This window comes from Coturnix japonica, chromosome 38 (genome assembly GCF_054131305.1).
Source record: "Coturnix japonica strain WE chromosome 38, WE-NBRP24, whole genome shotgun sequence".
Taxonomy (NCBI): Eukaryota; Metazoa; Chordata; class Aves; order Galliformes; family Phasianidae; genus Coturnix; species Coturnix japonica.
In genome coordinates, this window is record NC_140700.1 from 2,779,355 (window position 1) to 2,796,313 (window position 16,959).

General features: G+C 49.5%; 2 protein-coding genes across 5 annotated transcripts; one reads left to right on the plus strand and one right to left on the minus strand.

Annotated features, from left to right (window-relative positions):
- Positions 1-3,600: 3,600 nt before the first annotated feature.
- On the plus strand, positions 3,601-8,314 carry LOC107324688 (omega-hydroxyceramide transacylase-like). Of its 3 annotated transcripts, XM_015884922.3 has the most exons (7): positions 3,601-3,928; positions 4,352-4,575; positions 4,691-4,756; positions 5,093-5,302; positions 5,385-5,445; positions 5,820-6,042; positions 8,230-8,314. In XM_015884922.3, the coding sequence occupies exons 1-7, from the start codon at positions 3,736-3,738 to the stop codon at positions 8,312-8,314; spliced, it is 1,062 nt and encodes a 353-aa protein (XP_015740408.3). In that variant the 5' UTR covers positions 3,601-3,735. The 3 variants fall into 3 exon arrangements, with proteins under 3 accessions (XP_015740408.3, XP_085383485.1, XP_085383486.1); XM_085527359.1 differs by lacking the exons at positions 3,601-3,928; positions 8,230-8,314 and adding an exon at positions 7,625-7,718 and having other exon boundaries at positions 4,167-4,575; XM_085527360.1 differs by lacking the exons at positions 3,601-3,928; positions 5,093-5,302 and having other exon boundaries at positions 4,169-4,575.
- PNPLA1 (patatin like domain 1, omega-hydroxyceramide transacylase) lies at positions 7,586-14,701 on the minus strand. 2 transcript variants are annotated; one of them, XM_015884921.3, is made up of 9 exons: positions 14,077-14,701; positions 12,346-12,578; positions 11,534-11,599; positions 10,337-10,549; positions 9,767-9,827; positions 9,544-9,684; positions 9,320-9,419; positions 8,869-8,979; positions 7,586-8,591 (listed from the first exon to the last, which is right to left on the minus strand). In XM_015884921.3, the coding sequence occupies exons 1-9, from the start codon at positions 14,276-14,278 to the stop codon at positions 8,588-8,590; spliced, it is 1,131 nt and encodes a 376-aa protein (XP_015740407.2). In that variant the 5' UTR covers positions 14,279-14,701; the 3' UTR covers positions 7,586-8,587. The 2 variants fall into 2 exon arrangements, with proteins under 2 accessions (XP_015740407.2, XP_085383484.1); XM_085527358.1 differs by lacking the exon at positions 7,586-8,591 and having other exon boundaries at positions 8,752-8,979; positions 14,077-14,394.
- Between the last annotated feature and the right edge of the window lie 2,258 nt (positions 14,702-16,959).

The window sequence follows — 16,959 nt, forward strand, 5'->3', positions numbered from 1 at the left end:
AGACAAAACACTTCTTTGTCCAGAAGGAGCCCGAAACATTGGCTCTAATCCATCCCTTGTGCCAGGATGGGCCATACCAGCAGGGCCCATATTTCCACTCCAAACCCTTCTCTCTCCCATTGGCAGCATTTATGAACAGAAGGGACATGACTCATCCAGGAATCGAGACAGACTATGGAGAGAAGCAGGGGCCTGCTGCCCTGCTGTGCACACTAAGCACACCTGCTTCCATCCACACCAAACCCCACCACCCCACCATATGATCCACAAGTTATATTCTCGGTCAGAGAAAAAGCTTTCCTGCACCAACCCAGTGTAAACCTGAATCTGCAGCTCCTCCCACACCCACAGCCCAGGCTGCCTCTGCTTTATAACAAGGGAAACTGAGGCACAGAAAGGGCTGTGACTCAAAAATACCCATCCCCATTAGAGACCACAACATTCATCCACACACGCTGGCTATGAAAGCCACTCTGAGGAGAACTAGCAGAGCAATTTGTATTCTCCTCCTTCCCAAAGGTGTCAGTGACAGATGCCAACAGCTCCCCAGGGCACCTTTCATCTTCCTGAGACATTTAATGTTCTCATAGCCCGTTCCTGGTCCCATCAATTACTCCACTTTGGCACAATGACGCAATATATGACACGGCACAACCCATTGGCTTTTAAATGCCACAGATGTAAAAGGAACAAACTATTTGGTCTCCTCCAGTTATTTGTCACAGCCACAATGTTCCTTCAGACGTAGCTTCATTCTGGACTACGTGATTGCATGCAATGGCACAGCACCATGTAATCCTTCCTCCAATCCAAGAGCCACACTTCATTGGCTGGGCTCTGAACCACAGGTGCTGCTCATATCGACGCAGGCTTCAAATGAGGATCAGCACAATTCATTGAAGCCAGATGGCATTGCCACCCTGCTCTGCTCCCAAACACTCAGTGCCTCGCAGCCCAACCCTCTCCGACAAGCAAAGCAGGAGGAAGGTCAAACCATCTGCTTGCTCTGAGCTCAGTGCCATATTGAAGTGCAAAGCATTTAAAGACTGGAAAGCTGACCTTACGCTTCCCTACTGGCTAATTGCTTTAGTCTTGCTTCTTCCCAGGCAGTCACTGTGAGTGAGCAGCTTTGGCTGGAGAGCCAAAACTGAAATAGGAAAGCACCAAACGCCCACGAGCATCAGCAGGGCTGCTGTCCTTCCCGTGCTGCTTCCTTAAGGCACAAGCCACAGCCAGAACAGCCTGGAAGAGACAAAACACTCACTTTTGATTATATTTAGGTCTCTGAAGACCCTATTGCTAAAATATTTAGAGTTCTCCCTACTGTTTCCATCCCCTCCCAGTGCAAAGCAGCTGGTGCCTCTCCTCACAGCTGTTATATCATCACACTGTGAATGCTGCCAAATGTATGGGGGAGCCCTGAGATACACGAACCCACTGATTGATATCAGCTTTCTTTTGACAGCCCAGCTCACCCACACAACCCAAACCCCATCTCAAGCCCCTCAGCTGCCTCCAGAGCCCTTTCTTCCCATAGGAATAAGCCCAAAAAACACATTTCAGGCCTACAAACCTGCTCTGCCTTCATAGAAAACAACCACATAAAGAAAGCAGCCATGTACATTGAAGGCCCTGAGGCCTTTCCCCCCCACACTTAGGCCCTACCAGCCCCTCGTTGTACCTGGCAGCCCTGAGACCAAATTGACCCCCCAAGCCTGTTTTATTTGCCCCGTTTACACATCAGAACGCCTGATTCCCATTCTGATTCCTATGTGCTACATTTAAGGTGTAAGAGAAACGACGCAGGAAGCACATACACCAACGACGCCTAGCAACTCAACTGAGCGCTCGCGTCCAGCCCGGCCCTTTTATAACCTCCGGAAGTGGGCGTGGCCACGTGACCTCACTTTTGCCCTTTGCAAACATGGCGGACATGGGGAAAAATCCAGCCCTGCGCATGCGCAAGTCGGGACAAGATGGCGGCTTCCGGTCTGCTTCGGTCCGGGCTGCGGCCTGGTCTGTGTTGGGCTTTGGGTTGTGCTGAATGTGAACCCAGGCAGCCAAGAAGGCCAAAAACATCCTGGTTGTATCAGTTGTAGTGGCCATGTGTTAAGTGCCCTGTTCAATTTGGGCCCCCTCACTACAAGGAAGGCACAGAGAGCGTGAAGTACTTCCAGACAATGAGCTGCAAAGGGTGTATGAAAGGTTGTGTGCTGATAAAACACAACAAAACACAACAAAACACGACGAAACATAACAAAACACAACAAAACATAACAAAATGCAACAAAACACAACAAAACAACAACAAAACGCAACAAAACGCAACAAAACATAACAAAACATAACAAAACATAACAAAACGCAACAAAATGCAACAAAACACAACAAAACATAACAAAACACAACAAAACAACAACAAAATGCAACAAAACATAACAAAACGCAACAAAACACAACAAACAACCCCGTGATTGGAGCTGTGGATGGAAAGTAGTGCAGTAATAGGGCTGAACTCTGTGATAGAAGCAATGGCAATAGCGTTGCTTCTGCACAACAGGAGTTATTTTTCCCCTTTGTCCTAGAGTTGCAAAGCACTTTTTCTTAATCTCAGGAGCTTTCTTCATGTGGATTTCAAGCTCTAAATCCCTCTTCCATCCAGTAAACAGCAGCATCTGGAATAGGCTCTTATTGCAGTTAACTTTTAGGGGCAACACTTTGGGGTAGATGGAAAATTCTTTCCATTGTCTCTGTTCTCTCGACAATTCAAGGGATGTATTTATTCCTATAATCCTGAGTTTCCTGTTTTTCTTTGCTCTTTACAACTCAACAGTTTGATCTGTGACGCTCGTGCAAGGCATGTGCAAGGAGCTTAGTGGCTTGGCTGCTGGGTGGAGCAGGTTGGTGATGCTGCTCCTGTGTAAGCTTGGGGCTGGATTAGCAGTGTCAGTGGTGCTCAGGCAAGAGTTTGGGGTTTAATGGAGACAGCAGCCTTTAGCACCACATATCCAGCACAGCTGCTATGCTGCCATGAGAGCACATTGCAGCCCCTTTGTGTAGATCAGGGTTGCATCCAGACCTCCAAAGTCACCCAGTTTTGTGAGCAAACTCAAAGCCCTGAAATTGTGAAACTGAGTGAACAACTTGGATTTTGATTCCTTTAATAGACTAAATACCTTCTGCAGGTTCTCCACTCCCTAGGTCAGGGTTTGGTAACCTCTGACAAATAAGACAAACAAACAAGTTTTAAACAGCATCTTGCAAGACTCCTGTGTACCAGGGAATATTGCTGTTTCTTACCTACCAATAGTCTGGAAACAAGTGGAACCCTTTGCTACTGCTCACACTGTTCCTCAGCTCAGGGAAGCAGCTTTTCTCTCTGTTGTAATACAGGCTGCTCCCCCAATATCAGTGAGACATGCAGCCCCTCACACAGCCTGGGGCTTTCACCCAGCAGCTAAGTGCATGCCTTGCCTAGGAATGTATTGCAGTGTAGTCCATTTGTTTTAATGAGTAGCCTTAGGTATTAAAAGACATCACACATCACATGCTCCTGTTATTGCTGTCACTTCATTGGACGTTTGGGTTTGAGATCTGTGTCAAACATAGAGATAAAATGCAGCAAGAGTGGCCAGAAACAGGAGCAGATTGGGAACAGCTAAGTGTTGGCTTACTCCAAACCTGTCCTGTGCAGCTGCTTTCTTGTGCCTTGAGCTCTTGTATTTAGCAGAAGTTATGAAGATAAAGGGAGATGAGAGATCTTTCTCTTTACTGTTTAGAGGCTGCAGTTTCCTGCAGGTATATGAAGCTGGGGTGGTAAAGGCTTTGCAGGACTTGTCACCTGAGATATTTAAATCTGCATCCAAGATCTACGGGATATCTTCAGGATCAATTGTGGCTGCATTTGCAGCCTGCGACTGTGATATAGGTAAGGGTGTTCTGTGTATGAAGCTGCAAAAGATCTTTTTTAACTGTTGTCCTTAATCAGTGGTTAATTCCTCTGCGTTTTATTTTGTTGACTTCTTTAAGAGTGGAAAACGTGGATAAATTAACTGCACTGGTGTAGTTATGGAATAATTCACTGTCTTATCAATTTGAATTAATGGTATCTCTACCTAATATGAGAAACAGAAGTACCTAATGAGACATGTCAGGTTTTTTCATAGATTCCTAAAACATAGAGGAAATAAATTATTGAATACAGTCATTGAGAATCTATGAGCTCTGCTAATGAGAGCTTCAACCCTGCTGCAAATGATGTCTCTTTACCAGCCTGCTAAAATGTCCCTCTACCAGATAGAAACACAGCTGAGAAAGTACATAACTAATAATTGCTTTGCTTTGGCTTTAGATGACATGCAGCAGTACCTCTACAGTGCTGGGAAACTCTTTCTCAGCACGATCTTTACAGCTCGGGGGAAAGTCCTGCGTGTTGTAAAGGATGCCTTAGATAAATTTCTGCCTGCCAATGCCCATCAGCTGGCATCTGGGAAGCTGCACATCATCCTCACCCGCCTGCGTGACTGGAATTGTGTGACGGTGTCAGAGTTTGCTTCAAAGGAGGACATCATTCAGGTGAGAGCCTCCCAGGTGTGAGTCCCCTCTCACCAGCCATAGGTGAGTCAGCACTCACAAGGGCACGAGATTCTTGCAACTTTACCCTCCGAGTCACTTGCTGTCTTTCCCATAGGCCGTGTTATGCAGCTGCTTCATCCCTCTGTGTTTTGGCTTTATTCCTCCTCTGTACCATGGGGTGGTGAGTATTTCTGAGGTCAGCAGAGCATGTCCTGGGTCAGGGTAAGGGCTCATCTCATTTTTGTACCCCGAGTTGCTTGTGCTGTGTGCATACAGCGTCTGCAGAGGGAGGAACTGAACCTAGATGCCCCACAGCAGCAATGGGGAGGGAGGTGGTGGTGGGTGGAGACCTGGACTACATGGGGCAGTGCTCAGAGCTGCTTACTGAAAGATTGTCCCAGCCCCAACCCTTCAGGCACATTTGGTTCTGAGTTGGGAAGAAGTTCCATATTCATGCATATGATATAGCTCACTCTGAGAAGAGGAAGGCTCAGGGTTCCTCTTTTTTCTCTTCTAGCGTTATATTGATGGGGAATTTGGCATGGGGAAGACCAACTTCGTGTCCCAGAACACCATCACCGTGTCTTCTTTAGCCGGCGAATATGACATCTGTCCCAGAGATTGCCCAGTTCCCTTCTTCACTTTCCCAATAGTTGATGGGATTTTACTGATATCAGAACAAAACTTGTATCGCATGCAATGCCTTATCCAGTGTCCCTCAGCAAAAGTGAGCTGCTTCCTCAGGTACCCAGAGCCACAGGGCCCCTACAGCTGGCTCTCCTGTCCTCACTGCCATTTTCCTCCTGCAGGTTTGCAAACAGCTTTATCATGATGGCTACCAGGATGCAGTCTCCTTCTTACACAGGCTGAGTAAGTGGTTGGGAACAAGGAGCAGGTAGGTCAGGTAATTCTTGTTCCTGTTCTCTCCACGGCCAGCACTGGAGCTCCCTGTTCACCCCTTGTTCACCCAGGAAGGGCTTGCTGGGAATGGCAGAGTTTTCCAGGGAACATGCAGCTCAATGACCTGGATGACACTGTAGGCTTGGTGCCTTGTGTAATGTTTGATGCATTATCCACAAAGCTGCAATGTTTGGCAGCCCCTGACCCTAAAAACCCAAGTAGGATTAGCTATGCACCGTGGTCCTCAGTCCCTTTGTTTTCCAGTTCACCCCTCTGATGCCTTACATTGCCAGGAACCTGGTAGTTGATCCACAGACAGTGAGAACTGCCTTCTCTTCCCCCAGATGCATTTGGTATCAAATACCTTCCTGAGGACTTTACCCTTCTGTTGCACAAGGAATCGTGTCAGGAAGGTGAAGGGACCCTGCACAGGAAGCAAGGAACAGAAGCACTTTGCTCCAGAGCAACAGACCCTCAGGACATCACCAAGGAGAACACAGCAAGTGCTTGTGCAGCAGATGAACTGGAGGAAGAAGATACGTTTCACCTCCTGCAACCCTCAGGAAGGTACAGAGCCAATGCATTTTGCATCCCATCAGCTTTCATTAACTTTGTGACCCTCACCCAGTGCTCATAGGCTGTCAGGGTTTTTACAGGCTCCAGAAGGTGAAAATATCAGGAAAGAGAAGGATTCCCCTCTTGAATCAGTGGTTATTAGTGAAGCCCCATGCTGAGCTTGCTTTTTATCATGTTTGATGGCAGGTATACATTTCCCCCTGCCTCTTCCTGGCAGATTTCTGATCAATATCACCTGAACTCCCAGCTACCCACATTATCATTTCCTCACAGATGAAGCCACATCAGAGACACCCTTTAGAAACACAGGTCTTATCAGGAAGTGACTTATGTTGCAAGGTAAAGACATGCTCTGCCCACATGTTGTTTCATTAAGGGTGAGGGAAGGAGCAGTGTGTCTCAATCATCGTGGCTGGCTTTGCTGTGCCAGTCAAATGAAGTTTCTACTTAGCTATTCCAGCGTGCAACCACACATGAACGCTTAAGTGCAACAGAAGCAAGTTAGAGCTGCAGATAAACCTCTGGCTGACTCAGTTTTAAGCAAAATAAGGCAGGCTTAAACCCCAAACTTCCAGCTTTCTTAAATCCTGTGCAAAATAATGCTGAAAACTGGTGAGCCGTCAGCATTTCAGGTTCCAGTTTGCTTGTTTAAAGGCCTTATCAGCCTGAACTACACGTAGCCTTCAAAAACGGCAGAGTACGAAGCAGGTTTCTCTGGAGGCCTGGCAGGATCTTGGCAATCAGGAATCACTTGGTTTCTTGTTTGGAGGGTAGGAATCAAAGTGAGCTTTTTCCAAGGCAGAAGCTGGGCTGTAACTTAAGATAGACTAAATGACCTTTGGGGGTCCCTTCTAACACAAAAGATTCTATGATTCTGTGCTTCTAAGATCACCCATGGAAGCAGTCGGGACTTATTTGTTAGGCCAAGAGAGCAGCCAAGAGGTTCAGCAGAGCACTCAGTCTCTAGAGGAAAAGCACCTCAGATTTCTTTTTGTCTGAGGAGGAAAAGTCCTGATTGAGGTCAAGAAAAGGCTGTTTCACAGTTTATCTGAACAATGATGTACCATCATTGATGTTACTAAACAAGCAAGGGTATGAACCCACACACAATTCTCACACATTTTCTTATTAAGCCAGAACATCTCCAAAACAACTGTTGCATTGTTAGGGCTTGCACAGGAGCAAAGCTCAGGTGGCACTGGTGGACTAATCACAATCATTACCTCTTTATCCATCTACCCAGCAAGGCATTTTGCAAGTCCTTAGTATTTAGCCGATAAACGGAGTCAGTTCAAGACAAAACACCTGCATCAAAAAGCCAGAGACACACAGGATAGAACATGTTTGTTTTGTTTTGGCTTGGTTGCATGGGAGGGGAGAGTCTGGGGCCTGATCCACTGATGGGATGTAGCTTCAGAGCAAGCTCCTACTGCTTGGGCTGTGTCCAACCCTCCATCCCAGCCTCCTTGAGCTTCATGGCTCTACAGGGTTCAACGCAGACTGGGCCAAGCAGCAAGGCATTAGAATGGAAACATTAAGGATTTCAAAGCCTGTTTATTTTATTACACTGTAGATAACAGTAATGAAGGAAGCAGCCCTGACCAGGTGCTTGAATCCAGATTGTTACAGAAGGATCAGCAGAATCTGTCAGATTGACCAATGTGGTTTTACTGCCTTTTTGGGCCTTGCCAGCTACAGAAGAATGTTTTTGACACAGCTGCTGCCTTTGGCTCCAGTTCATGTTTTAAAGAAAGAAAGAGCAACTTACAGCACAACCTGCAGAAAGCCACCGAGTTGCACTGAAGGGAACACTGACAGAGCATCACCAGCATAGACAGAGCCACGAACCTCCTTATATTCCCAGAGGCTACATACGAATCCCATCACCCACCTTTAATGGAGCAGGAGAAATACAGGATCTACTGCAGCTGATTTGGGGAGTGGGTGCAGCTGAGCTTTCCAGCTTGCTTTCCCAGGGTGCAAAAAGCTCCTGCATGAGATGATTCAAAGAAATGCTAAACTTTACCCATATTCTCCTTTGTACCATTAGCCCTAAGCTTGTGCAGGAGAAACAGTATCAGGTGTGCTTGCTTGAGAAGATGAGGGCTTAATAAAGCATAAGGCAGCTGATCTGTATGCTGAGTCATGAAATAATTACATCTTAGCATGTTTCTGCAGGCTTGGAGCAGGAGGTGGGATGATTCTTGTCATCAGCAAGTGGAGTGGCTGGGGAAAACAGTGGTTGGGCTGTATGAGCGTGTAAGATGCCTGATCCCTTCTGCACTAATTGCAGTTTGGCTTTTCCTTGGCCGTCATGTTAAAGCAGGTCAGGCCTGGGTGAGGAGACTGGTGCAAGTAGCACTAAAAACAAAAGCAGCCCATTTCTCCAAGTGAAAAAAAACCAAAACCACCCCTGAATGACTCCGTGAGGACATGATCCATGTCATCATGTGAAATGATCTCCGTTGTCGTCTGCCACTTCCTGGGATGGCAAAACCGTGCGGTGTTGGAGAACCCCAGGGCCCACCTGGGATGGTTACCTAAGGGAACAAGCATGGGGGTCATTGAGACGGGGAACCAGAAACCTCAAACATCCCTTGGGGATGTTTGCATTGAATTGCATAGGGATAGCTGCCTGTGGAATAAAATCATTCTCTGCAAGTCCTGTTGCTAGCTGAGTGCAAGGCAGTCTCTTGAACGTTGGAGTGCCACAGATTTGGAATCTTTAGCCAAGCTCAATATCAGTGACTGATGGGTGAGAGCTCTCTCTGGGTTTCCCAGCTCTGTACCCTGCCTTCCCTCTGCTCCATATCTCACCTCCTGGCCCCAGCTCTCTTAGACAAACCAGGCACCACTGTTCGGAGGAGCTTCTGGAACTGTTTTGCCATGGAGCTGATGTCTTCCAGCAGCCCCCACAGCTGCTCCAGCCTGCAAGTGCAAAGTAAGAAGGTTTAAGGTCAGGTAACTGCAGCAAAAGGTGGAGAATTTTAACAGAAAATGTACATTTTAATGCTCCTTTCTAGATTCAAGTGATCCTGTGCCAGTTTCACTTGCTCACTAAGAGCAATGGGAGAGGCTGCTGCTAAGCTTAACTTGCAAAGGCAGTAAGTGTGCATCACCTTTTCCTGGTTCACAGTACAAGAGGGATTCACATCAACCTGCTGTGACCAAGCAACATTGCTGTCCAGAGGCTGCTCTGAGTATTTCCCATGGAGCTGCTGCCCGTGCATCAGCCTCAGCTTTGGTGCCATTATCAAGACATCCTTACCCCTTCCAGACAAATGCTGGCAGCTTGTACGGCTGCAGGAGGACCTTCGACAGTGGATCCTGCAGTCTAAACATCTGCTGCTTCTTCCACCGAGCCAGGTCTGCTCCCGGGAGGACAACACAAAAGTAAATAAAGACCCATCATTAGAAATAACCCAACAAATGCAACAGTTCCTACTGTCCATCTCCTGCTGTAGCCCACAGTGAGTGCCCCATGTCCTCTACCTGGGAGGAAACGTGGTGCCAGGTACTGTGGGACACACTTGCCCAGACCATTCAGCATCCTGTTGGGCTGTGGGAAGTCATGCTTCCCACACATGCTGGCAAAGCGGAAATTGCCATCGAAGTAGTTCACGCCAAAAGCATCTGTGAGATACAAAAAGGTTGGTCATACGCTGGGTCGTGTTTTTAGGCTTCCCTTTTGGGTCTGGGGGGGGGTTACACTTACTGTTCCTGCATAGGAATAGGGCAGTGTCCTGGTACCCTTGGAAAAAAATGTCGTTCAGGACCTGCAAAAAGAAACACTAGAGGTCACCGCAGAGCTCTCCATCCATAAACAGGCTGATCTACCCAAGGCTGTTTGGGTTGGGGTGGATGGGCTGGGAGCACCACCAGCATCTTATGGTTTCCTGCTGCTGAAACACGGATCCCTTGTGGGTATTCAGAGCAAGGTGAATTCTGTCCCAGGTTGGCCACCCATTGCCCACCAAAAACTTCGAGTGAGGGCAGCCCCAAGGTCTGAGCCCTCCCCTTAAAACCTGCTGGATTAACGGTGGAGGTCAATATGAACCTTAACGCTGGGGAAGGCAGACCCAGCACTAATTTGGAATAGAAGAGAGTCATTGAGGCTGGAAAAGACATTTAAGATCCCCAAATCCAACCCCATCCCACCATTCCCACTGAGCACATCCCTCAGTGCCACATTGCTTTTAAACCCCTCTAGGGATGGCAATCCTCCCCCCCACCTCCCTGGGCAGTCAGTGTGTTATCAAAGCAAAAGGAAGAGGGCCTGGCTTACCATGATGCTGGGTGGAAACAGGGCGTAGCTAATCCTGCACAGGTTTTCTACTGAGATCTGAATGCTGCCATTGAAGATCTGGAAGCAGTAGAAGATGGCAGGGCAATCCCGTGGGCAGATGTCGAGCTCTCCAGTGAATGGGGACACAGTGATCACAGCTTCCTCCAGGCTGGAGACAGGCTGCAGGCCTGTGAATCCCCCATCAACATAACGCTGAGAGGGAAGTGTGGATTAAATCGGGTTTATGCATGGGCAGCATCAGCAGGAGGTGAGCGAGAAGCTGCAGGGATGTGACAGCCCCACGCGGCCACGCTTCCACCCCTTGCATTCCTTCCAGTCTCAGCCTGGTGCTGTAACACACGGTGGTTATTAAAACTGAAATCTAATTAGTTCCATTCACAAAGCTTTGTAACACTGATGTATGAATTTCAAGTCCTGTGGTTCAGGTTGGGCCTCTCTCTGCTCTTGGTGTGAGCTCCATCAGTAGGGTGCTCTCATGGGATAACCACCTATAGAAAGGCTCAGTGGGCAAGCAAAACATCATTGGCTGCGTTCTGAAAGGAAGCTGAATGTGCTGCCCACCTTGGTGGGACTCAAGATTGCAAACACTGCAGCAGATGTGTATGAAACATCAGTGCACAGGAGCCTTGTGTAGCACTATTGCTGAGCCCTGGGAGCTGAGAGATGCAGGCACCTGAGGGCAGGACAAGCCCTGCTTGTAAACCAGCACTGATGGATCATGATGTCCTGCTGAGACTGCATATAAAACACAAGGTGCTGCTCTCCTTCATTTGGATGGAGCCAGACTGTACGTGTTGCCTTCAGTGCAGTGCTTTGCAGAGTGGCAATGCGCACGTGGCTGGGGGAGGATCCTCCCACGAACGTTTGGTATTTCAGCCATGCAAGCCTGCACCTGAGTGAATGAAGACATCACCTATGCTGAAGATAGATCCTAACCAGGTGAGGGCTTGGAGGTGGCCGTGGGAAGGCTCTGCCATAGGCAAAGCAGCAGAGGGCTCTCCAGGTGGCTGTTCACCCCAGCTATAATGGGATGAAGAGATGCTAAAAGGCTTTATTATCCTCCATTAACCAAAGAAGGTGTCTGGACACCTATATCCCTCCCTGCTCAGGGGGACATAAGGTTTAAGCTCAGGAACCTGCTGCTCCAAGGGTATGTTTATTGGGGATATCACTCACCACACCTCGGTAGGATGGAGGGATGAACCCACAGTAGATGGGAAGGAAGCAGCTGCAGAGGAGAGCCTGGGGGAGGAGAAAGATGGCAGAAGTCAGTGTTCCTGTCAAGGCTGTGCTGAGCACAGGCTGCTCCATGGGCTGCCTGCACCTTCAGGCATGACAGATGTCTGAGCCAGGCCCGTTCCCTCCTGGTGTGTGTGGTTGTGTTGAGAAGAAAGGTTTCAAGAAGGACAAAAGGTCCAGTTTTTGTTGTATGGCTGCCAGCACTGTCAGAGCTGGACGTCCATATGTCACTGTCCAAACACAGCTGCTGCTAAAAGGTGAAACTTGGAGGTTATTTTGGTTCTTTAAAAGCCAAGACATCCTCACAATTGCACTTTCATTCTGAGGGGACCTTCCTGACCCCTTCCCAACTTGCGGGAGGAAACAGCACAGTTGAGGTTATAGAATCACAGAATGGTTTGAGTTGGAAGGGACCTTAAAGGCCATCCTGTCACACTCCCTGCAGTGCACAGGGACACCCACAGCTCCAGCATTGCTCAGAGCTCCTTCCTCCTCACCTTGAGGGTCTGCAGGGATGGAACCCCAGCACCCCTCTGGGCAACCTGTGCAATGCCTCACTGCCCCTGTTGTATAAACCTCCCTCTAAATCTCCCTCTCTTTTAGTTTGAAGCCATTTCCCTTTATCCTATACAGCAGACCCCACTGAACAGTCTGTCCCATTCTTCCTTACACCCCTCTTTAAAACATCATCAGTGCTTCTGTGGGTGAGTCAAAGTCTTCCTATAGACACCAAAGGATGATCCCTTTACCTGAATGAGCTCCTCCTTCGAGTTGAACTCAGACACCATGACGTTCTGGCCATCCACTACCCGTGTCAGAGAGATGTGCAGCCTCCCTGATGCCACCTGGTAGGAGTCCTCTGGGAGCCAGCGCTGCAGCACAGTCTTGATGTTGGCCAGCAAACTGCACTTGGGGGACAGGGGACCCAGCAGGGTTTTCCGAACTTCCCTTGCGTTTGCATAGAACACTTCTTTTAGGTCATCTGGCAGGGGTGAGAAAATACAGAGAGATGATCAACATCACTGCTGCCCTATGCGTTATATCATCAATCCTGTTAACGCTGCTCGCAGTGACCCCTTGGTGCCATTCTAATGGGGAATGTGAAGTGGAATGGGGAATATAACCCCTATTAATGTCCTCAAAGGACCAGGGACTTCCCTGGGCTGAGATCCCCTCTCGTCCGAGCACCCGCTGACCTCCCGGCAGCATTAATGGGCATTACAGGTGTCTGGACATCCCAAGAGCTGGATTAAAGAGCAGAATTGCCTGGCCCCAGTGGGGATCATGGGTTTGAAATAACAGGGAACAGAGGATCAGTACAGCCCAGGGTCACACTGTGTGGACAGGGAGGATGCATGGGGGAATGGCCATCTTTGGGCAGTTAAAGCGTGGCCTCAGGAAGCTTTTCCATCTCCCTCATTCTACATAGAACCCTCGTGGTGCCTGGACCTCCCTGGGCCTCCACAGCAGCTTTTGTAGGGGCAGACAGGCTGTGTCCTGAGGGCAACCGGAGCAACGTGGGTATTAAGAGGGGTTATCGCTGTTTGAGCGGATGTTCAGGCCACGTGGAGCGATGATTAATGCTTGGTGGGTTCATTCAGGGACCTCGGCCAAAAGAGCCACAGACAGCCCACAGACAGACACATTGCTGGGCTGGAGATGGGACAAAGCCTGCACGTGAGGTCACCGCAGCCACCCCATGTCCCAGCTCCATCCCCTCCCACAGCCCCAAGAATCAGAGGGGAAAGCATTAAGAGCTGTCTTTTCATCTGGGCAGAAAGGGCAGCACATCACCTGTTGCTTGGTCTGAATGTATTCACCAATGCTCTGAATTCTTTTTTCTAGAGCTGAATGGCTCCAGCATCCAATGGATGTTCCAAGTATTGGGCATTCCTTCCTTACTTTTGACCCCAAGACACTCCTCCATCCGCATCACTTGGATCTGCCTTCAAAGCCAAGCCTTGTGCGCACTTGTTTGCACACAGTAGGATGTTCTCATGCAGATTAGTTGCTCTGAATTGATCCTACAGGCAGATTGTTGCTAAAGGGGTTTATTTCTGCAGCACCGTTGCTCACAGCCCCTCCGAGCTGCAGTAGCTGATCCATAAGGATGGGGGCTGTGCTCCCTGCCCAGCTCCATGTGCTTCATGTCACATCTCAGCACTCCCAAGATCTGGGAGCAGAGGGGAGGATTTCTTCTGCAGGATGAGCCAATAAGACAGACAGGTATGTCCAGGTTTGCCCACACGGTATCACCCGACCATCTGAGATAAGGCTCAGACAGCAACGACTGCCTTTTCCAGGGGACACCACCCAAAATTGCACCAGGGCAGCTGCCAGAAGTGACATCACCTGCACATTTGTGCCTTATCAAGGGATACGAACTGCTCTGCTAACACATCCCAGCACCCCACCAGCACAAAGCTATTGCTCTTGTTCTACCCCCCCCTCCCCAGCCCATTCTCTTACCCCCTCCTTACCCAGGCTGATGCCGCACACCACGGCGGCTGCAATGAGCGATCCAGCAGACGATCCATACACCTTGCAGGCAGATTTGAGCAGCTCAGGAGCCAACTCCAGGAGGGACTGCACCACCCCAACCTGATACAGCACGAGGAACCCACTGCCCGAAAAGGACAGAGAGAAAGGGGTGCCCGAAGCGCGCAGCTCCTCTGCAGCCATCTCCAAGGCAAGAGTCCACCTCGGTGCCTTCCTTACCAAGCAGAGCTCAGGCTCTCATCTCCATGTGCATCCCTGCTTGTGGTGGCATCCAGAATGTCCTCCTTCTTTTCTTATAGCAGTGCTGGAGTTGAGGACATTCACCAGCTGCTTCAATCGCTGCCTCTGCTAAATACAGTTCTCCCCTTATCTGAATGGTCCGTGTAGTCCTTGAGCACGGGCAGCTCCTCAGCTCAGGGCTGGATGGAGAATTCCCTTTCACATGGAGCGATCCCGCAGCCACACAGCACCCGGATCCCACACCGCTGTGCCTCCATCTTCACTGCAGCCACACAACTCTTCCCCTTTGCTTCACGCTTCCTTCATCAAGGGTGTTTTCCTAAATAGGATTCACCTTCAATCCCAGCTTAGGCACAGCTCAGCACTGGGTGAGTAAAGGCTTGTATAAGGCATTTAAAGTCAGAGGGCGTTACACAAGGGGTGGATGCGGGGCGTTGCGTAGAGCTGGGTTTGGAAATAGTGCTGGCAGTTGCTCCCTGTTGGAGGCCTGGGATATTCTATGGGGAAAAGCAACACAAGGGGATGGATCTGCTTTCCTCTTTGCTGGGTTCTGCTCTTTTCAGAGCACTGCATCCCAGTGCCCTGCAGTGCTGCTGCCTCTGGGCTGCTCAGCTCCTCATTACAGCTCTCAGGAAAGATGGAGCACATTCTGAGTATCATTCCAGCCTTTGTAACCTAACGCCGCTGCCCACACAGAGAATAAATGATGCCATTTTAAGTGGTTTCATTAACTATTACTAAATACAATGCTGCCCCTGTTGTCCAAATACAAACAGCATGAGGTGTTTATCATGGATGTCGCAAGCCCTGCCAGAAGACAAGCAAATGATGACATGGGGAGATGCACAGTGAGTGCAAGAAGGATCACAGCATGTGAAGGAATAGCCCTTTATTCAACCAGGACTGGACCAGGAGAGCCAAGGGGGGTCCTGAGTAGAAGGGAGAGGGGTGAAGGCAAGCAATATCTGCCCTTGCCTGCTGCCTGCATCCCCAGCTTGGCTCCTTGGCCAAGCACCAGGATCCCGTGAGATGAAACCTTGTCATCATCCTCTTAGTGACAGCGAATTGGGCATTAATTGCCTCCTTAAGTGCTGGGCTGATTTTCTAAGCTGCCCTCCCCCTCCTGGCACCCAGCAGAGCAGGATTAGCTGGGACTGATGAGTTGAGCAGTGGTGTCCCAGGGGTGCAGATGGGAGAAGCCCCTCATGGCAGTGATCCCCTGGGGCAGATCAGTGCCCATATGGCCCATGGCTGCGATGCCAGGGATTTTCAGGAAATATGATTGCCTGTTGGAAAGCACAGAGGGGACTTCAGGGCAGGATGAAGGTGATAGAGTTGGAAACCTCTCAAAATCCCCAGGGCTAATAGCATGTCCTGCTTTAATGCCTCCTTTAATATCTTCAGTGACCATAGGAAAGGGAGGTCTTGGATTTCTAACCGAGGTGTTTAGCCAAGATGCTGAGGTTGGTTGGTTGGATCTGGGCTGTGGGAGCCACTCCAATCCTCATCCCCAATGGGGTTGGGTTGTTTAGGACCTCAGGATGGTTGTGTGTGGGTTTTGCCCCTTGTTCCCCATGGAGGAGGAGGAGGTTTGGTTCAGCTGCCATCAGGAAAAGCACAGGGAAAGGGAACGGGAAATCAAACTCATTTTCCTCACAGGTGCTTTGCCTGGCGGACACATCCCATGTGCCAAAGTGAGGTCCTCTGGGAAGACAGAGAGGTGACAAACCCCAGATGTGCTCTATGCAGACCCTGACCCATCCCTGAGGATGCAAAGCACTGTGGTACATGGTTCCCATTGCCCTGGTACAGCCCAGCCCCTCTCCCAGCCGGCACCACCCCTGGCATTGCGTGCCAAGCAGGTGCTGCTCTGCAAACAAGAGCCAGTGGTTTCGGTTTCTCCTGCAGTAAATATCACCACGGGCTGGGATCTGCCCAAAGGGAAACCCAGTGCTGGCACTGCTGGACAGGAGTGGGATTTGCCTGCATTGGAAGTGTTTCCTTCATGGCTTTGTGAACAGAGGAATTGAGGCGTGCATATAGGGATGTTCCCTCTGGCAAAGGCTCTTTCCCTGGCTTGTTCTAGTTGGGGTTTTACAGGGACAGAGATGAATGGGAGCAGATGCCCATGCAGGACCATGTCCTGGCACAGCACTGACCCCAACCACAGCCATCCCCTCTGCCCCCTGGAGCAGCTTGTTGATGGCCCCCAGTGTTGTCCTCTTTGCCCTAGGCTGGGTTTGAGCCCATCAAGGAGCTGTGGCCGCTCCAGCCCCGATCCAAGCACGGTGCTTTAATCCAGGGCTCTGCTTAGGGGTCTGGATAAAGATTAGCTGCGAACATTCCCCCCGATTAGGGTTTAATCCCTTTGACATTTCACATCTTCTTAGACCTCATAGGTGAGACCCTGGCAGCTACAAATCCCCAAGTCCTGGAGGGAGCTGCAGAGATTGCAGCCTAGGGGACACTCAGAGCAAGCTTCCCCCAGCTCTTGCTTTCAGATCAAGCTGCTTTCATAAATAAATCTCCTTTTTCTGGAAGGGGAATGGCCAGAAATAGACAAGAAGGGCAAGAGCTCGCCGTGTATCTGCTGTAAAACCCGCTTTGTGTCACTTTGAGTTGGC

What these genes read in the sequence shown, in the direction of transcription:
- LOC107324688 (XM_015884922.3), top strand. Translation starts at nt 3,736, where the DNA reads ATGAAGATAAAGGGAGATGAGAGATCTTTCTCTTTACTGTTTAGAGGC. An exon ending in TCCAGTGTCCCTCAGCAAAA is followed by an intron (nt 5,303 to 5,384) that starts GTGAGCTGCTTC and finishes TTCCTCCTGCAG; the next exon opens with GTTTGCAAACAGCTTTATCA. An exon ending in CTCCTGCAACCCTCAGGAAG is followed by an intron (nt 6,043 to 8,229) that starts GTACAGAGCCAA and finishes ATGTTTCTGCAG; the next exon opens with GCTTGGAGCAGGAGGTGGGA.
- PNPLA1 (XM_015884921.3), bottom strand. Translation starts at nt 14,278, where the DNA reads ATGGCTGCAGAGGAGCTGCGCGCTTCGGGCACCCCTTTCTCTCTGTCC. An exon ending in CTCCATCCTACCGAGGTGTG is followed by an intron (nt 10,550 to 11,533) that starts GTGAGTGATATC and finishes CTTCCCTCTCAG; the next exon opens with CGTTATGTTGATGGGGGATT. An exon ending in TGTTTCCACCCAGCATCATG is followed by an intron (nt 9,828 to 10,336) that starts GTAAGCCAGGCC and finishes TTCTTTTTGCAG; the next exon opens with GTCCTGAACGACATTTTTTT.